Source organism: Semicossyphus pulcher, unplaced genomic scaffold (assembly GCF_022749685.1).
Source record: "Semicossyphus pulcher isolate SPU_LCO1_2020_fin unplaced genomic scaffold, fSemPul1.0.p SCAF_25, whole genome shotgun sequence".
Taxonomy (NCBI): domain Eukaryota; kingdom Metazoa; phylum Chordata; class Actinopteri; order Labriformes; family Labridae; genus Semicossyphus; species Semicossyphus pulcher.
The window spans coordinates 9,032,414-9,053,004 of NW_027211699.1; the positions used below are offsets into that span (position 1 = coordinate 9,032,414).

Sequence of the window (20,591 nt, forward strand, 5' to 3'; positions counted from 1 at the left end):
CCTGTAAATATTCATTAGCTGTTATTTTGAAGACGCTCTGATAATTAACCTTTAAGTGAAGTGTACATTCTTCATTCTTCCATAAGTAAATCTCTTAAAATTAGATAGTTTCAATATGCTTATATTCTGAATCTTACACACACAATATTCCTATATATTTTTTTCATCAAATGCAAAGACCAACAAGTCCATCCTGTAGTGAAATTAAAATATCATGCAGATACAGGCATAAAATGCTTTTCATAATGTATACAATACAAAGTATTTTAATGTTACAATTTGAAACAAAACTTTCAAACAAAGCCATCAGGAAGAGTTTTAAATGAAACAATTGTAATAATTCAAAGGTGGCAGGCAGATACATTTGAATTACTTTTTAATACACACCCCATTATTGAAATCACTTTACATTTTTTTTTACATTTTCACACATTTAAATGCTTTCTGTCCAAGTGTTATTCTGCGGTTAAAGAAGATACAAACATTTTGATTAAAACAAACAGAGGCTGAAAAACACAAATCACCAGTAGCAGCAAAATATAAAATATAGGTCGTAAAGATTTCAGCAGGAATGTGCACATTGGTGTTCTTTAAGACATGATTACAGAGTTACAAAGGACACATATTTAAAATAATTAGCATTTTTAAGCTCTGAATGTTGTCCTGTTTTCCATTTATATATACAAAATTAATCCACATAAAAAAAACCTTTGTAGCCTTTGGTAGAAACTAAAAGTGAAATGAATGAAAAAAGCATCCGCACACTCAAATCTGTGTAAAAATCTAATTATATACTAATAGTAAAGGGCACTTTTGGTCACTTTAATAATGTTTGAACAGTAAAGCAACACGACATGTCAGTGAGTTCAGCAACAACCCGATTCAACCTTTAACTCAGAATAAAGGAGGCAACATAAAACAAACTCATCTTCTGAGGCTTTTTAAAAATTTTTTTAAATAAAGTGAATTAAACAAATGCATAACAGAGATTAAATATGTCACATTATCTGTTGTGAATTTAATTAAAAATGTCTCATCACTTAAGATTATTTTGAATTCACAACTCTGCTGCCGGCGTTTAACAAGAACAAGGAGAACATATCGACCAATTTCTACATCTTTGGTGACGTATTTTAAAGTTAATTTATTTTAGGCTCTTTATGTTCTGGCACTGGCCTCCATAAATAATTCTTTGTTGTTTTTAGAAACCTTCACAGCCTCTTAGATCCTCTGCAGCTTCTAAATACAAACTGTCATCATTTGAAAATCAGCAGCTCAGTCTTTTAATTTTAACTCTGAAACAAAACATATTTATTCAACGTTGCTTTTAACTAATTGTTACTTTGTTTTATTCTTATTTTTAACATAGCTTATTTTTCTAAAGCATCCCTTTGTTCTGTTTGTTTTTCTTCCTGTCACATTGCTGTTGTCGTTTTATTCTACTCTTATGTTTTATTGTAAAGAACTTTGAACTTCTCCCCGTGTAGGACAGCTTCTGTTAATAAAAGTTAGTTATTATTTATGATGACCTGCTCACACTTCACATTAAAAGCTTTCACTATTGATCGGTTGATTCTATAAGTAGTTACAGGAGTTAGAACATTTTTTGTCATTGAGGTTAGTGCAAAACACATTTTGCTCTGCAAAACATGGTACAGACATTTTCTGTGCTTGTATGACAGTTCAGTTCTTTGCAGGCGACAGGCTCTTTGTGCAAAGAAGAAAACCCCAAACACATTATAAAACAAGACGAGGTCAAAACCTAGTGTGTGGCTGACCGCATCAGGTCAGTGTGCGCTTTTGTGGGCAATGTGTGCACGCTGCGGACGTAGGTGAGAACAGTGGAGGAACAGCCCTGCCTACTCCCGGAACAAAGTATCCAGAGCTGTATAGACAGAGAGCCGTGTCAGTGGAGGTCCAATATGCTCCATGATCCGCCATTGCGGTGTTGCAACTCTCTCTGTCTCTCTACGGCTGTGTAGAGTACCGTCAGTCAGTCAGTCAGTCAGTCAGTTTACGGGTGTTGATCATTAAAAAAAATCATTCAAGTTAAAGTAACGAGCCTGTTTTGAAAGTGTAAGAAGCAGAAATGCAGATATTTGTGTTAAAATGTATCGGGGGAGGGGGGGTTAAAAAGTTGGTTGAAAAAAAAACCACTCAAGTACCATTACAGAAAACTCTACTTGTCTACAGTAACAAAGCATTTGTACTTTGTTGCTTCCCACATCTGTTAAATAAAGGAGTAAAGTCTGTTAGTCTCTCATATGAGATTAAAAAAAACCTTCAAATGGAGCGCAGTGCACCCACGTCCTGCTTATTCATGCTGCTGCTCGCTGCGTGGGCGCGCTCACAGGGAGCAGAAGTATCTGTGGACGGGGAAAGCTGCGGCTCCGGCCAGAGCGATGCCCAGACTGTCTCCCACGCTGGCAGCAGCCATCGCAAACTCCCTCTGTCTGTCCTCCGTCTGTGGGAAGAGACACAGACGTCAGGATAAAAACAGACTCTACTTTTAATGCAGAAGGATAAACAACAGTTGCACCTCAGCTCGGCCACAAATACATCACATCACATCTCTTCTCTCATTAGCCTGTTCAGGGTCGGGCTGGAGCCTATGCCAGCTGTCATTGGGCGAGAGGCGGCGTTACAGCTGGACTGATCGCCTGTCAATCACAGGGCTGACACACAGAGACAGAAAACCTTTCACGCTCACATTCACACCTACAGGGCACCAGCGAACCTACCGAGCATGTCTCGGACTGTGTGAGGAACCCGGAGTACCTGGAGGGAACCTACTCATGCACGGGGAGAACATGCAAACTACACACATAAAGGCCCACTACGTCTGAACCGGGAATCAAACCAGCCCTGTAGACCTGACCTCTTTGCTGATGAAGTAGAAGGTGTTGACGTATGCAGCTCCACCCAGCAGACCCTCATAGAGGATGATCACGAACACCAGCCAGGCACTGGGCAGGAACATGTATCGCACTGCGAACAGGAGCAGCACCGCGTTCACCACCTGAGGAGGGCGGAGAGGACGGGAGACGGGGAATTACACTATCATACTGACATGATAAAGGAGTGCATCCTTTTTCAGCTGACTGGTCCTGAAGTCTGTTTCTCACCTGTAGCAGCGAGAGAGCCCACAGCTTCCTGATCTTCACACAGCACAGAGACGATCGAGACACCAACACACCGACCTGGTACAGCGTCTGGTACCTGAACACACACACACACACACAAAGTTAATAACCGAATATATTTATATTTATATTTCAGATGAACACTCAAGTGAGGCAGACTGACCAGCGATACTGTTCTGCATGAGACAGGAAAAAGTCGGGGAAATACAGAAGCTCCATCTGCAAAAGAAACATCGACATTATTCTCAATATCAGATAATAACGTGCAACTTTTCAGGCTGATTAAAGAGTGAAGAATTAACCGATTGTCGATAATGTACAGAAAACTGACTACATGAGCTGCAGACAGAAAACATAGCAGCGTAGTTATATATTCGTCTTTGTCAGCAGAGGACCTTTCTCATTATTCGGCTTTGCTGCCATGAAAAACAGTTTCATCCACAAGTTGAGCTACTATGTCTGAAGGAAGTTTGGTTTAGACGCACAACAAAGGGTAAAGTGACCGTGTTGCCAGAGAACTCACCAAGCCCTGATTGATGAAGTATTCAGCAAAGTAGACGAGTGCGAGGGGAAACACAAACTTGAGCAGGCCCTGCTCACAGGAACAGAGACGACAATCAGAGCAACCAGACAAACACTCAAACAGCCACATCTGATTCAAAGTGAGGCGTTACTCTTACTTTGACGACTTGCAGTTTCTCTGTGAAGGTGAGAGGTCCAGTCTGGTCTGCTGCTGCATTCAGGGACAAGAGAGAACATGGAATTTGTAGTTTTTCAATAATTAATAGAAGTAGATTAAAATGACACATCTACGGTCTGGTGCAGGGGAAGCCTCTGGGGCTGAGAAAAGAAGCTACAGACAAGTGCCAAAACTGCAGTTCCACGAGTGGCCACTAGAGGCTGGCTCCAGAAGTGAGTCAGTCTCCATAGAGCCCATTTTAAAAACTTTACAGCAGGAATAAACACGTTTACAGCCTGGTACGAACAAGGTTTCAGTCTCTATAGCTCATTTTTATATTCATGACAACTGTACATGGGTTGAAATCTTATATAACTCCTGTTTAAGTTACTTGTTACATGTTTTGTTGTCGCCTGTTGGAGATTTTTCATGATAAAATTTGACAAATAATACGACTTGTTGGGAAGTTTATTGTCCGAACAAACCCTCAAAGAAGTCTGTGTTCTAATTCTTTGGCTGAGCGAAAGTCTAGCATTTATTTATAATATTTTAGCACAAACTATCATCGAAATGTGTTGTGCCACCAGGGCAACATCATTTCAGAAGTTCTAGATTAGAACTTTATATGGTAATGTTTTGTATTTTGTTATGTGTGTTAAAGTGTGAACCCTGTAAATGTTCCAATAAAACCCACTGAAATAAAAAAACAATCACTGAAAATGGTTTACTTCCTGTTTCATTTTGGTCACGGCACAGTTAGAGACTTCGATATTTTACATACGTTTACTTAAAATGTATTTGGACAAAGGAAGAAAGAAAGGAAAGAAATTAGAGTTGTACAGTATCTAATAGGGTCCCTGTCTTTAAAGGCTTATTTTAGCTGCTTCCAAGTGGCCAAAAAAGCTAAGCTCAAAAAATAGAAGCAGGATGAACTCTTAGCGGAGCTGTAGATTAAAAGAGACAGAGAGAGAGAGAGAGAGAGTTCACCTTAAACAAACCAGAAGCTTATTAAAACACTGAGCGCCACACAGAGCAGATACCATCAGATTTATCATTTCTGTTTCCACACACAAACCTCCCACACACTGATTAACTTATCTCTTCAGTGCACACATACATGTATCTGCATGACACGTGGCGTCCGCCAAGCAGACCGAGATAAACAGCTGGGGCCCCGTGGTTACGTGGCGTCCATGTAGTGACTTATCTAACCTTTAAAATGTATATAAGATATGTTATTATCTCCATCATCTATAACGCATCCTGTTCAGAGTCACGGGGGGGCTGGAGCCTATCCCAGCTGTCATTGGGCGAGAGGCTGGGTTACACCTTGGACTGATCACCAGGGCTGACACATAGAGACCTATCACACTCTGTGGACTGTGGGAGTGGGAGGAAGCCGGAGTACCCGGAGGGAACCCACGCATGCACGGGGAGAACATGCAAACTCCACACAGAAAGGCCCACTACCTCTGAACCGGGATTTGAACCTTCCAGCTGTAAGGCAACAGCGCTAACCCCTGCAGCCCCGTTTTTATCTCCTTAAAGTGAACTTATCGTCACATGTGTACACCCCCACAAAACTGCCACAAGCTTTGATGATCATCTGATCAGATTAAGGCAACACGGACGCATGTTTTGCACAACAGCAGCTCATGTTTCCAGGTAATCTTTTTGCACTTCACATTCTGTCGTGTCACAATTCTTTTTTGTGTGTCTACTTTACATGTTTATCAGTTTTTTATGACAATGGCTGCCTTTTATACATCTTACTGATCATTTTCTGATCAAGCTTTCAATGGCTTCACTCCAAACCCCACATTTCTTTTATTTGAAAGCATTTATGAATTCTTAATTATCTGCTGTTAATCTTGTTTGTACCTGGGGCTGCTCTGTCCTCCTCCTCTTCATCTGATCCACGTACCAGCTGCTGTCTCTCGTCTGAGCCCACAGCTGCATACTCTGTCTCCTTGCTTTTCCACTGCGGTAATGACGGCGGAGGGTCCAGCAGGAAGAAGTAGCTGGTGGTGGCGTTTGGAGATGCAACAAAGAAGAAATTAAGAAGAATGATTAAATTACAAGTTCCAGTTTAAACCCATCAATGTTCCAACAGAATCCTCCCAAATAATCTGTGCGGTTTCTCGTTCTAACAGACCGTCATTATATTTATGTTAGCACTAATTGGCCGGATGGTGCCTGCGCTCACCATACCTGGCTTGCTCGCTCGTTCAGTGTACTTTCACACTTACCTTATCAACATACCAACCGGGACCACCAGCATGATGAGGAGAGTAATCTGAGGCGTCAGGCCGACTTGGGTGAGACCCGAGTAGAGGAAGGCTCCTGCAACACCAGCACCACCAGTACCTGACGCCCAACCTCCCAGTACGTCCCTGAGACGGGCAGGAAAGCAGAGTTTAGATTCAAAATAACTAAGGTTATAAAACACGTCAGGGGGTATCTGATTATGGAGTTCTATTAGTGCCTTATAAAGAAATAAATCTGTGAAAGAAAATCAATGTGGAAAAAAAAAGGTGTCAAATATTGGATCTCTGCAGCTCATCTTAATTTAGTGGCTTGGAGAACGTTCTGTCAGGTTGGAAACAAGGTCACGAGGAATGACCGCTTACCTGCTGAAGAAGACAGTGAGCGACAGGAAGGACAGTTCTCCCAGCCCAGAGCTGACACTGGCAAAGATCACGCCTGGAAACACAGACAGGAGGGACAGTTCATCTGAGTCAGGCGAGGAGGGACAGAGATGCCTCTGAGAGGCTCATGAGTTACAGACAAGTGATCAACACAGGGGACTTATTCCTCCATTGAAAAGAAGAAAAAGACAAAATTAAACTTTTTAATTTAGCTCGAGGCTGCCTGTTTGTTTGTATAAAGAGTGAGAAGTAAGATCAGATCATGGGTGGTGACTGAGGAGACATGTGGAGACTCATTTTAATACCACATGTGGTATAAACCTGCCCTGTTGGCTGTCTCATAATATTCTGTTGGTTGTTTAGATTAATTCGCCTCCTCTTCAATTAAAAAATAAAAAAGTGAGTGTTAATAAATGAACTTGACCTTTCAGGTCAGAGCTCTGCAGCTCGTCATGATAAGATGAAGATGGTGTCACATTTCTGTGAATTCATCACACTCAGATAGCAGGACAGGAAACGGAAGCACTGATTTAAAGCTGCATCTAATCCACCATCGGGATCATGGTACCCCCAGGATTCTTCAACTTAAATTTAAGACTTTTTAAGACCTTTTTAAGACCACTTCCTATGAAATTTAAGACCAACCTCGCACCTTTTCTGGCATGCATATGAAATAATGCAATATAATAAAGCGTGCAGGGTGTGCGCACTTTACAGCAGTGTTGCCAGATCTTGGATCTTGTGAGAAACACGTAACCGGGCCTCGCACAAAGGACTGAATAACTGACTGTAAATGGGACTGTGTTTGTATGTGATCCTAACTTTGATACAAATTGATATAAAGTTGTGAATATTAGGCCTGAATGATAAAACGTTGGATGATTTTACGTGTAAATGCACAACATGAGAGCACGGAGCCCCAGCTCGTCACCAACCTGTAACATCTCCATGGTAACATCCCCATGAGTGAACAGCCAATCATCTAACAGACAGTCCCACGTGTGCTCCCTGCCTGGCTAATTGAAACAGCCTATCATATCCCTGGACGCTACCAGTGACAGGCAAACAAATTTGGGCTGTGGAGCCAGCGAGCGGACAGACTGTCCTGCGTTTGAATGACATATCGAAAATATATGTTTGACAACTTATGGCGCTGCATCATGTAAGTAAGAGAGGGGAAATAAGACTTTTGAGAACGACATTTAAGACTTGTGAACAAAATTCAAGACCTTTTCAAGGCCTTAATTTACGATGACTTTTTGAAGTTTTTAAGACCCTGCGGGTACCATGGGGATTCAGTTTCACCACTAATGATGATAAAAAATACAAATTTTAAAAAACTTCTTCTTTACCGAGGATGCTCATCCACACCGAGGAGGAGAAGGACACGAGGAGGAAACTTGCTGCTGCGATGATGGCGCAGAACAAAACTCGGATACTAGAAAAACAAGAATTAAGCAAAATTAACAAATATGAACTTTTCAGACAATGTCATTTAAAGAGCCACCTCATCTATAATAAGAACCATCATCACAAGCATGAGTCTGTGTTTACTTAACGATATCGGTACAAGTTTACGCTTTGTCTGATGTCACCACATGTACGTTTATAATCACAAACATATTTAAGTATTTAAATGACTAAATCATTGCCATGTTATAATAGTATTGTAATAATAACATGTGGAGGTGCTTACTGACTTGAATCATTCTTTGGGTGAACTAAAACTTTTCATGTTTAATGTTTATTGCAGCTGTTTTCATGTGTTTTTGTAAATAATCAGGTCAGAACTAAATTGAAAGTTGTAAAATTCTGCAGCCCGGAGAAAAAACGACAAACAGTTTTACATTTAATGATGCTGTTGATTTTATATGAACAGCTGTAGAAGTGCTAACTATTCTCTCACCCATAAGGCACCTTGTGGATCACAAAGGGAGCAAACATCTTGATGACGAGCGTCGGAAGGATGTCGGCCAACAGAACAGCCTAAGGACAAACACATCAGAAATGTCACTCAGAGCAAATGTGGAAGAAATGTTCATCCTTAAAGAGAACAAACGGTTTTTTTAATCACTGAAGTGGTAATCTGTAAGATCTCAGTTTCATTCTCTTTGGCGGCACCTTATGGTGATAAACGGTAATTGCAGGAGCACACTTCCCAGATATCCAGACAGTGCTGCATGTGTGACGTCCACGGTTGGCTCCGGTTGTAACTCTTGATTTTCCTGGCTGACGGTCGCTTTCCTTTTCAGACTGTTTGCTTCATCTGAGCGTCGAGTTTGTTTCTTCTTCTTTGGATTTTCACTTCTTGTTGAAGTTGTATCTGTAGTCATCCATCTTTTCTTTGTTTGTTCAGCCATAGTAGATTACTGTTTACTCGCAACACTTGCAGAGAGCGGAAAAGCAGCCGCTTAGCTCCGCCTACCCTCTCTGGCAGACCAACCACTGCTGGCTGATGGAAAACGCGTCACTAACTGGGCACAGGGTGTGAGTTTTACCTCGAAAGTCGCCACAGACACCCAGTCTCTAATACTGCAAATGCAAAGGCTTTCATCAGTGGGCCATAGGCTCAGTCAACACTGTGTTACCTCATTCAGCGATAGACAATAAACAGACATTTATTTAAATGAAAATGTTCGAGATGATTAAGATAGTCCTTTATTGATCCCCAGGGGGGAAATTCGGGATTACTTTAATGTTTACATTTCGAACATGTTGTTACTCTTCTGTGCAATATTTTGGACCTGAGCACAGAACCAGTGTGAGGAAACTGGAGGAATTATTCTCTCTGTTCCAAAGTAAATTGTCTTTTTGAGGAGCTTAATGTGCTTAAAAACAATTTTGCACAAGTATCAGAAGTGGTGAAAATTAACATTTTAAATGTGTACAGGCTCAGGGGTGTGACAAAATAGCTCCAAAGCACCCCCTAGAAATGTTCAAAAATATAGCCCCTACAGCATATTTAATAGAGAGACATTTTGAATTCATTACATATTAGTGTATTTTTGTTCATGTTTGTTCTAGTTTTATTGTCATATTAGTTTCATTATCTGTGAAATCATTTTCTTTCTTGTATTGTAATTTAAAAGGAGTCATATCTGCTAAATAAGGACATATTTTTTGTAGTCTCTCACCAAACCTCAGAGGGAGAAACTAGTGATTCTCTGTCAACAATAACAAAGTTCTTCAGTGTTGTGTGGTGAATCATCTTTTACCGCAGTGGAGACAGGATTGCAGTCATAGCGGCTGCTGTTGCTGCTGTTCCCAGCTTGGAGACCCTGAGTAAATGTAGCTGAAGCCTGGATAGAAAAATGGAAACATAGAAGTAAAAAGTGAATTTCTTTGAGGGATTTACTTCCTGGTTTCATCTAAACAGACTTTAAAGATGAAAGTCTGGCGCAATGACAGAGGCGGCTTCTAATACAAAATATCTAACATAATACTTTGTGTTCTTACAGTTGATGTGCCGTTTTCTGACTCTTGTTTTTTGAGGATGTCATGGGCAGCGCTCAGCATGACCACGTAAGCAAAGTTGTTGCACAATCCGAGGAGCCTGAGGAGGTAATCAGAGGAGGTGAGAGATAACAGGGTGAGCAGAGGCAATGCATCAATAACAACTGACATAATGGCCGGGAGCTTTATCTTACACCATAAGTGCACCAGTTTCATGTCAACTATTTATATCTTTGAATATTTGTTTCTTTGTTATCATTTCAATACCACTCTCTTCTATCAGCCAACATTACTCTCATGATATTCCTGTAACACGCAGGTTTACCGGGACTTTCCATGAGCTCCAGCTGTCGTCCAGACATAAAAACTATCAAGCCGACCACTTCTGTCGTGTTTAAAGTCACGTAATAGTTGTATTTAAATATATCTATAAAACAGATGAAAGATTTTAGTCAGCTCCTGGTAAAATCCTCATGAATGCAAGCTGAGAAACAAGCTAGCAGCAGCTCAGCTCACAGCCCGTCCTGAGGAAGAGTCAGATGAATATTAATCGTTAAAATAAAGCTGCTTTCATTTGTGTTTTTATCTGTTTTAATAATTGTTTTTGGGTATGTTTTTGAAGAGGTACAGACCTCTGTGGATAAATCTGCTTCCTGTTAAGACCTTGGATGAACACTGAAGAGTCACTGGGACTCTGTTCAGTGACTCAGTTTACTGTCTGCATGCTGTTGCTCCTGCATTGCTCTGTAAACATGATGCAAGGCAGAGATTCGACTGACAAAATGCAGCACTAATCATTAAAATCTGTCATTAAGATAAGAAAATATGTGACAAAATGATAAGTTAACAAGGCCCAGAGTTTTGATCATTAACACTTTATTTCAGTTGGTATTAAAAAAGTATTTAAAGCTGACATTCTGTCCTACATGGCTCTTTCACCAGATTGCACCAGCTACTTGTGATTAATAAACAAAACAGCATTTTCCCATGTAAAGTTCAGTTATATTTTTCATCTTTGAAACTTAAGTTGAAAATGATTTGAACCTGTTCTGAAACAACAACTCTTCTTTTTCCATTTTTAGCTATTAAAGCTGCAGGAAACAGCAAAGATTCTTCAAATCAAATCACAGCAAAATGAAGGTTTCTGTTCCTTTTGTATCTGTGTCAAAGTGTATGAATATAGTGCTAACATAAGGGAGCTGTGGGCTTCTTTGGTTTGGACTACTTCTTCAAAATTAGTATAGTTTGCCATCTGTTGAAGGCTTAACGTTTCCTCTAGCATATATTTGTCGCCTTGCATTAAATAGAATATTTTAAAGATATATTTTAATACAATTTGTCTTAGATGTATTCAGTACCAGACTTTAAGATTGTTTAAAACACTGGAGAGAGGACACTCACCAAAACCCAGACCAGTTCCGACACTGTGTTGAACACCCTAAAAGCAACAGATAAAAAATACTTTAAACATTTAAAAAGATTGTAATACATATTTAGGAATTAAGTCAAACACATGATGGCAGACAACAAACCAACCGTCATTACCAGGGCGTTGAACAGGTTCTGCGTTGACGCTGTCAGTTTGCTCCATGATTAAACAACTATAAATTAAAAACCTAGCTAACAGGCTAACAGTTATTAAAATACATTAAAATGCTCAGCAGACATTGTAGCCATGATGTTAAGTAGCTCGATTTACGACACAAACACTGACAGAAAACTCATCACTAAAAATGAGCCGTAATTTGTTCGGCTTCAGCTCATAATTCAGGTCAATTTTCAACTCTCTGTTTCACATAAATAAACCCCCGCGGAAACTACAGCAAGCCCGGAAGTTCCACTCGATGGTGCCGTTAGGATACTAAACGTAACAGTCAAGTATGATACAAGCTTTTATTAAGTAAGTATTTTGTTATTAAAAAGATCATGTCTTCTTAAATATATTTGTCATTAATTATTATTTTTGACTTTGCGGCAGCTAGCTTAAAGAAAACTCTGATGGCTGTTGATGGTCCGACACAGTCCATTTCTAAGCAGTATATTAAGAATTAGGTACGGAAGCCCTAAGCGGACATGAATCAGTATATTTGATTTATTTACTACATTTTCCCGTAATAAGTGTAATTTCCGGTTGTTTTCTAGAGATATCGACTTTTTTACTTCGTTATCTTTTTGTTAACAAATAGGTGGTGATTCTAAAGTGTTTATTAAGCAAACATAACTGTATAACTATGGACAGTTGTTTTTATACATAATATCACGTCTTCATGAGCTTTAACAGTTTAAACCACCTGTGATTGACACTGAAAGTTAAAGAAATGCTCTGTAACACACAGTAATGATTTGTTTATATAAACATTTGTTTTATATAAACATTATTACAAATGCTTCATATGAGGAGTGATTTTTTTTGTGACAAAAAAAATTTAACATTAAAAAAATCTTTACAACTACATTAGTACTAAACATGTAAATCTTTTTCAGTGTTTATACACAGCTAATGAATGGTAAAATAGGGATGTTAAAATAAAGCGTAATGTAAAACATGTATGACTTAGCAAAGCCGCAGATAGACAAGATATTAATGGAATACAATAATAATATCATTAATAATTATTCATTACATGTGGGAGAGCTCATACACTTGGTCATGGGCATGTTCTTTAAACTTTTAAGATGCATAAAAAGTTCAAAGTATAATATTTTATTTTAAAATGTTGTGGAGCAAAAATATGAAACTTTATGGAGTAGAAACACCAAAGTACCAGCATCTTAAAATCATACTGCACAGCTACAGTTCACCATGTGTAGTTCAGTTTGAGAGAAGAAAGGAGGGCTGATATTACTGATAAGAAGGTGTTTGTATAAATGTGCAGCTCCTCGCTGCAGAGCTTCACTCCGTCACAGTCATGGCTCTCTGCAGACTCCTCACTGTGCTGGTGCTGATCCACAGCTCTGGAGGTGAGACAGGCTCATATTGATCTTCGGCTAATTATCTGTAATACATCTGCCAACTTAAATGGATACAACAGTAACATTTTATGATGCTGGGGTGTTACAGATGAGTCTTCTGTGTGTTTAAAGAAAGCATTTTGGCTTCAGTGTTTCTTTATGGTTTTACAGCAAAAGTTTAACAATTTGGGAAATGTATCTGTTTGCTTTCTTGTGGAGAAAAATATGAAAAGATTAATAAAAAAGGTTACCTAACTTAACCATCTCATTTCCTCTGATTAGATTTGATTCGGTTTCTTTTTTGCTGTCTCAGGTTTGGTTGCTGAGGAGAGGAGCAGCATCATCGGCGGCCGGGATGCTCCAAAGGGCGGCTGGCTGTGGATGGTTCACCTCAACATCTCTGATGGCGTCAACAAGTGGCGCTGCGGCGGCACCATCCTCAGCAGTCAGTGGCTGCTCACCGCTGCCAACTGCTGGGACCGGTACGTGTGTCTGTCGGTGTTTCAGAAACTATAAACACATTTTTATACTCCACGCTCTGCATCATCTCCCACAGCAGTGACAGTGGAGTTTTGTCTCCAGGCTGATCAAAGTTGAAAGCCTCAGGATACATTATCACAACAAAATCATAGTGTAAAAATAAATCATAACATTAGAGAACGAAAATTAAAAGAATAAAAACACGGTAACAACATGAGACAAATCAAAGAAGTTATGGTGCTATTTTCTTCTGTGTTCATTTTTTGTTTTAATTTATGATTAAATATTTTGATATTATATAATAGTGATTATGTTTTGTGATACTGTTAATTCTCATAAACAATGTGTGGATTTTTAAAGGTTCATCTTGTGTTTGAGTTTGAACCAGAGCTCAAAAGATTCATCAGTTTATCGATAACATTTGCTGGCTCTGCCTCTTAAATGTTTGATTTTCCTGTTTGCTCATTTTATCCATGAAGTTTTAGGTTTGTTGGACAGAACAAGTCAGAAAGACGCTCCTTAACTTTCTGATATTTTAGAGACTAAATGATTCATAAAGTACTCGTATAAAATAATCCACAGAATAATCAATTAGAAAAAATAACAGCCGTAGTCCAAACCCCAGACCACCAGATGGTAGCGTTGTGATTTTCTTCAACTTTGATTCTTCCACTCCAACATAACAACCCAAACAGAGAGAGGAAGATTAAGTTCATATCGTCTGCATAAACACAAAGAACACAGGTCATTAAACAGAGAGAATCATAATGCGTGCAATATATCACAATATTGTACCCCATGTATCGCGATATGTATCGTTTGGCCTAATTCTTTCCAATACACAGCCCTAATTCAACCATGTGTATGAACTTCATCAAGTATGCTTAACTGCTATAACTGCTTAATTTAAAAACTAAATATAAGATTAAATTCTCTTCTCCTAACTGCACACGTCATAAGAAATGCAGAAATAACTAATATCTGTGTGTTTTCTGTTTCCAGGAATCCGAAGCCGGTCCTGACTCGATCGATGGTCTGGGTCGGCTCACACGATCTGCAAAAGGGGGCGGCTCGTTACATGGCTGTGCTTTTTGCCATGCCTCACCCGGGCTACCGAGCTGTCGGCGGCGGCTACGTGAACGACCTCGCTCTGGTAAAGCTGAAGAAGAAAATAGCTTTCACACAGCAAGTTGACAAGGTGAGTCTGCCGAGCGTCCACGACACCTTCGATTCATCGTCCGAGTGTTGGATCACAGGCTGGGGAAACGTCGGGAACGGTGGTAAGTTCTGCACATAAAGATGTAGCTTCACACGACAAGACAAAGAGACGAGGGAGGAAGAGGTGAATGTGACTTGGGACCTTTGACCCCGTGTGTCTCTGCAGTTCCACTTCCTGCTCCCGAAACCCTTCAGCAGGTGAAGATTCCCATCATCCCTCAGAGCGTGTGCCAGGAGAAGTATCCTCAGCTGACCTCAGAGCAGCTGTGTGCAGGAGACATGGCTGGAGGGAAGGACGCCTGCAATGTGAGCTTTATGCTTTTTCTATCTTCTATTAATATTTGTAGATAAAAATGTAGTTTTTCAATAGCTTCCATGTCATGTGACCCAGTGTCCTCAAATCAATGTCAGATATTAACACTGACTGACAACTAAGACACACCTCATTACATTGGATTTAATTGCTGCTAACATATACAACAATTAATGTTTCCGTAGGCTGCCAGCTGGTGCTAGCTACCTCACTGGTAACATTTTTTAGTTAGTGCTAATTCATTGGGATGAGTTGGGTCAAATTTCTTTGAGGATTGAGTTAACGTACTTCTTTTATTAAGATAGACAGTTATAGACTGTTAGGTTTAACAGTGTACTGAACACAGGTTCTGTAGGATCTGTAGGTGCAGGACCTGATCTTGGCATCTGTCGTGTTCTGGTTTCTGTTTGTAGTGCGTTTGTAGTTTTGACCAATCCCTTTTCAGCAGGCTTTGGTTGCATTCAGGAAACACAGTCCGTTTGGAGAGCTAAAGTTAACTTGCTAGTCGAACACCAGAAGCCCCAGAAGTATATCATCGTCAGACGATAGCCAATGGGCTACGAGATTATTGTTTGAGTCAGTGGAAATATAAATTAATTTCCAAAAATGTCAATAAGCCAATCACAGCGTGCCACATCATCTAAAATGGACTGCAGCGTGCCACCCCCCATTTTCCAACAAATACGGCCGACCGTTAAGCAAGGGGAATGCAGACGGCATATTTATACAGTCTATGATTTTAATCTATAGATCATATTCTGTAAGAACATATTTTGTGTTTCTATTTTTTTGTTTGGTCTTTTATGCCTTTATTAGACAGAGAGAGGACCGTGGATAGTGTTGGAAACAGGGGAATAGAGAAAAGGGCTGAGGATTCAGTTTCGTTCTCTTGGGCGACCCCTAACGGCGATATACGGCAATTGCGGGCGCCTACGTCCCAATTTAAGCAGACGTCCACGGTTGGCTCCGGTTGTAACTGTTGATATTCCCGGCTGGCGGTCGCTTTCCTTTTTAGACTGTTTGCTTCATCTGAGCGTCGAATTTGTTTCTTTTTCTTTGGATTTTCACTTATTTTTGAAGTTGTATCTGTAGTCTTTAGATTACTGTTTACTTGCAACACTTGCAGAGACCAGAAAAGCAGACAGACCAACCACTGCTGGGTGTTTTTCTTACATTTCTTTTTTCTAAAATCTTTCTCCATTCGATGTTTTTTTTTGGATCTAAATTTCACCTGAACACAATTTAGAAAATGACCAATTACATCACAAGAAAATCGACTTCTTTTTTGTGCTCATACCGTTGTAGTAAGCCGGAGTGCAGCCTGTGTGTAACTGACTATTCACAGTCAATTTGAGACTCATTAGAAACTGATGAACTGGCACTCCAGCCGACACAGACCGCTGCTGGTTGGTTTCCATCAGAGACGTCTCCTCTGGGGGATGTAATGAACCAAGAAATGCTAAAATATGGCAGATGTTCCTCCATATTTTACTTTTCATTGCCGATAATAACAATTTCCAGTCTGTAACACAGCAGTACGACACTATAACAGCATTTGAGCCTGACGTGTGAGTACAACAACATGGTCAGTGCTGTCGTGTTGTTACAGGGGGATTATGGCGGCCCGCTGGTGTGCCGTACAGCCGGCGGCTATGTGCAGGTCGGCATCATGAGTTATGGGAGTCCTGACGGTTGTGGTCTCCCGGGACGCCCTGGCGTCTACACCCGCGTGTCCAGCTATGTGGAGTACATCAACAACTACATCCACAACGCTGAGGGTCTCCGCTGAAGAGCAGAGCCTCCACCTCACCTGACTACCTGCTTTCCTCATGTGTTGAACTGTCGCTCTTTTGTTCAATACAAATCTTTGCATTAAAGCTTTGAAGCATTCAGTTTTCGTGTTGCTGTGAATTCTGTTTGGAGCCATGATTAAAGGTGAATCAGCACCGACTGGATTTTATGTTTACATGTTTCAGACGCTAAACATAAACAAACATCTGTACATGTTTATTTTTATTGGGGCAGGTTTTTAAGGTCTGAGAAGTCGGCCATTTTGGTTTGTGATGCCTTGTTTATGTCAGACACAGCCTCCATAGTTTCTTCTTCTCTGAAGTTACACTTAACGTTGAAATGTAAAAAACATCACAACCCATGATCGAAACATTTAATATTTATTAACAAGAAAAAAAAATCCAAATGATTTAAAATAAAACTAAATAGACACACATAAAAGTCTTTAAACATCAGCTATCCAAAAACATGCAACGAGAATAAAGACATTTAGAAAACACTAAATGAAAACACAACAATTACCCAGAATGCAGTAATTACAGCTGCTATACAAACACATTATCGTCTAAAACAGCAGATTAGATGTTATTCAGAGAACAAAGTTTACATATTACCAGAAAAATCAGAACATATTTATGAGATTTTTGTCAACATTAATGTGGCCATGTCTCATGTCATGTAACGAAGAAGGAAAGGTTGCTTTGATAACAAAATGTATGAAATGAAAAAACACATCTTCTGAAAATATTATACATTTGAATTTGTTTTGATCCTACAACTTGTTTCTGACCATGAGCCGCCATCCTCAGGTGTTAAAGAAGTCTGGAGAACTGCTCCAGTGTTGTTCACTCCCATGTTGAGAAGGCACACAACTGAATCTAATGAAAACCATTAAACACAGAAATCTGTCTGTGCGTCTGCACAACGGAAAAGATCAGAGGTGGAAAATAACAAAGGTGTTTTCAATGCAACAAATTAATCTGAACGCTCAGAGTGACACCACTCTCATGTCTGTACAATAAATATATACGAAAGCCAGCAGCTGGTTAGCTTAGCTTAGCATTAAGACTCGGACAAACGCCACCTACAAGAGGACCTCTACAACTCTTAATTTAATTTTCAAGATTTTCATGTAAATAAATGTCTGTTAAGTCTCTATCTATCGCCGAATGAGGTAACACAATGGTGATTGAGCCTGTGGCCCACTGATGAAAGCCTTTGCATTTGCAGTATAAAGTATTATTACAGACTGGGTGTCCGGTGCGACATTCGTGGAAAAAAATCACAAGCAGCGCCCAGTTAGTGACGCGTTTTCCATCAGCCAGCAGTGGTTGGTCTGCCAGAGAGGGTAGGCGGAGCTAAGCGGCTGCTTTTCCACTCTCTGCAAGTGTTGCGAGTAAACAGTAATCTACTATGGCTGAACAAACAAAGAAAAGATGGATGACTACAGATACAACTTCAACAAGAAGTGAAAATCTAGAAAATCAAGAGTTACAACCGAAGCCAGTCGTAGACGTCTGCTTAAATTCCTTTTTATCAAAGGTGCCGCCAAATAGAACAAAACTGAGAACTTTATCTCAGATTATATCTTTAAATATCTCTTGTAAAAATTAGAAACATTTGTATTTTTATATAGTTTATAAGTGATTATGCATTATACATTATTTCAGTGTTATCAAACCTTGTTAGCATCATTTGGTTTTTTTAAGATCTGTGGTGTTATTTTAGTGAAATATGATAAAAATCTTCTGGATTGACGTCATTATCAAACATTTATTGTTGAGGTGGTTCATCTGATGCCTCCCGGGCGCCTCCCTGTGGAGGTTTTCGAGGCACGTCCAACTGTGAGGAGACCCAGAGGTAGACCCAGAGCCCGCTGGAGGGATTATATATCCCACCTGGCCTGGGAACGCCTTGGGAAAATGTTGCCAGAGAGAGGGACGTCTGGGCTTGGTTAGCCTGCTGCCGCCGCAAGCCAGCCCCAGATAAGCAGAAGAAAATGGATTTATTGTGTCTGTCGCTACAGCTGGAGGTCCATCTTTCATCAGAGGCTAGCCTGTTTATGTAGCCTTTAGCATTGTTATAATAAAAAATACTTTATATCTAAAAAAACGTATAATTATAACATCGCAAAGTAAAATTGTATGTACAGTGTTTTTTTTTTTTTAAATATCAAAACTATTTTCCCGTTGTTGTTGTTTTGTTTTATATAAATGTAATATGTGCATTTTAAAAGAAACCTTCAGTGTAATAATTTCTTCTTTAACCTCTGCTTTCTGTCCCTTTGTAGTTACACAGTAAGTAGTTTATTCCATACATTTAGTAAATAAATAATAACACTGTAAACTTCCTCAAGTCCTCAGTCCAGCATGAATGAACGCCTGAAGATGATCATAACATTAAAACAATCTACAGAATCGATGGGATGTTACATTCAAGTCTTTGGTTCGGCGTTGGTAACTTCAAACTGCGTCTCAGAGCGAGTAGAGCTTCAGCTGCTCCTCCATGTCTCCCTCCGACACCTCCCCCAGCGCCTCCTGGTTCTCCCTCAGCAGAAGAAAGATGGCCGCCAGCTGCTCCTGTTGCACCCTGAGAACGCATCACACACAAACAAAGACACACACATGATCTCCTGCGACATGACAGCAGTGTATGTGTTTATGAGCTGGAGTATGTGTTTCTTATGTATGATGACATGTACGATTCCTCGTTCCATAATATTGTATTTTCTTTTATTTGTTGTCTCTTCTACAAACCTCTGACCCAAACAGCTGATTGGATACCGTGGCTGCATGCGCAGGTATACAGGGCCGTTGTGCAGAGTGAGACATAGTGTCAAAGGGAAAGAGCTGTCTGACGTCAATGTGAAGCAGCGACAAAAATAACAAATACAGCGTACACTTAAACTGTTTGTTTGTATGTAGGACTCTTTGAAGTGGCTAAAATATGTGGTACCCCTGACCACGTCTGCAGTGGTGCAGCTTAACTCCAATCAGCTTCTCCCACTTCAAAATCCCAGAACTATCCCTTCTGATTCACACTCATCCGCTCTGTTGAAAAGTTTTGCTGCTGCTTTGGTATTTTACAGTCATTTCCTTTTAAAGCTGGCTTTTCATTTCTACAGACTGTTACTTGGTGAAGGTCTAGCACCTAAACGTTGCATAAAGATATAATAAAACCAGGTTAGAAAGTGTGTGGGGTTATTTTTGCTAGTTTCTGAAACACTCCTCCCTCTCCGAGCCAAATGTTCTTTTGTTCAAGCGTACTGAATCCATTCATTTGCCAGTAAAGGATTTTATTTTCAATTTGTGTTCATGAGAAATCAGGGACATTTTACTTCATTTCTAATGTAGCTTTTGTGTATAGATGGACATCAAAGCCAGAACTCTAACTCTCATTTAGAACACGGTTTGTGTTCCTCCTCTACTCTGCTACTCGGGAACAGAACGTTGCAGGAGCCTGATTTGTCAACAGAGCTGTCAATCATGAGGCCACACCCCCTTTTTATAGCATCAAATAACTAATTAAAAGTTAACTTGTCAGAAAAATGAACACTTGGACATAAATCAGCATGATAAGAACTAACTATAATGACAGAAACCAGAAACTCATGTCCCATCTGTTAACATGGAGGAGGCGGGCTTTATGACCTATACTGCAGCCAGTCAGAGGGTTTGGCTTCACATTTATTTTTTATATTATTGTATTCTGCAAAGGTGGAAAAAAAAAAGAGTTGTTACATTTACATGTGAAACAGTGTTAAATTGCATGTTGCTCTGTTACAGTTTTGTAGACTTAAACTAAAATAGTTACATGAACTCAACAGAAACAACCAAAAACACTTAAGGATACAGGAAAAATCCGATGTGACAAATACGACTCGCTGCTGGAACAAACCAAATAAACAACATCTG

The 20,591-nt window shown here is 39.8% G+C and overlaps 2 protein-coding genes across 3 annotated transcripts; one reads left to right on the forward strand and one right to left on the reverse strand.

Annotated features, from left to right (window-relative positions):
- Window positions 1-351: 351 nt before the first annotated feature.
- On the reverse strand, window positions 352-11,705 carry cln3 (CLN3 lysosomal/endosomal transmembrane protein, battenin). 2 transcript variants are annotated; one of them, XM_069675980.1, is made up of 15 exons: window positions 11,469-11,705; window positions 11,325-11,361; window positions 9,927-10,023; window positions 9,686-9,769; window positions 8,377-8,456; window positions 7,823-7,908; window positions 6,453-6,525; window positions 6,072-6,215; window positions 5,704-5,843; window positions 3,824-3,876; window positions 3,667-3,735; window positions 3,307-3,362; window positions 3,126-3,219; window positions 2,879-3,019; window positions 352-2,464 (listed from the first exon to the last, which is right to left on the reverse strand). In XM_069675980.1, exons 1-15 carry the CDS (start codon window positions 11,512-11,514, stop codon window positions 2,348-2,350), a joined length of 1,317 nt encoding a protein of 438 aa, XP_069532081.1. In that variant the 5' UTR covers window positions 11,515-11,705; the 3' UTR covers window positions 352-2,347. The 2 variants fall into 2 exon arrangements, with proteins under 2 accessions (XP_069532081.1, XP_069532080.1); XM_069675979.1 differs by having other exon boundaries at window positions 11,460-11,705.
- A 1,126-nt stretch (window positions 11,706-12,831) lies between these two features.
- On the forward strand, window positions 12,832-16,778 carry LOC138604389 (tryptase-2-like). Its single transcript, XM_069676313.1, has 5 exons — window positions 12,832-12,884; window positions 13,189-13,357; window positions 14,358-14,635; window positions 14,740-14,879; window positions 16,496-16,778. Exons 1-5 carry the CDS (start codon window positions 12,833-12,835, stop codon window positions 16,673-16,675), a joined length of 819 nt encoding a protein of 272 aa, XP_069532414.1. The 5' UTR covers window position 12,832; the 3' UTR covers window positions 16,676-16,778.
- Window positions 16,779-20,591: the final 3,813 nt, after the last annotated feature.

Coding starts and splice junctions, on each gene's coding strand:
- cln3 (XM_069675979.1), bottom strand. CDS start 11,514: ATGGAGCAAACTGACAGCGTCAACGCAGAACCTGTTCAACGCCCTGGT. Junction 3,220..3,306: donor CATGCAGAACAGTATCGCTG/GTCAGTCTGCCT, acceptor GTGTGTGTTCAG/GTACCAGACGCTGTACCAGG. Junction 2,465..2,878: donor TCTACTTCATCAGCAAAGAG/GTCAGGTCTACA, acceptor CTCTTCCCACAG/ACGGAGGACAGACAGAGGGA.
- LOC138604389 (XM_069676313.1), top strand. CDS start 12,833: ATGGCTCTCTGCAGACTCCTCACTGTGCTGGTGCTGATCCACAGCTCT. Junction 12,885..13,188: donor GCTGATCCACAGCTCTGGAG/GTGAGACAGGCT, acceptor TTGCTGTCTCAG/GTTTGGTTGCTGAGGAGAGG. Junction 13,358..14,357: donor GCTGCCAACTGCTGGGACCG/GTACGTGTGTCT, acceptor TTCTGTTTCCAG/GAATCCGAAGCCGGTCCTGA.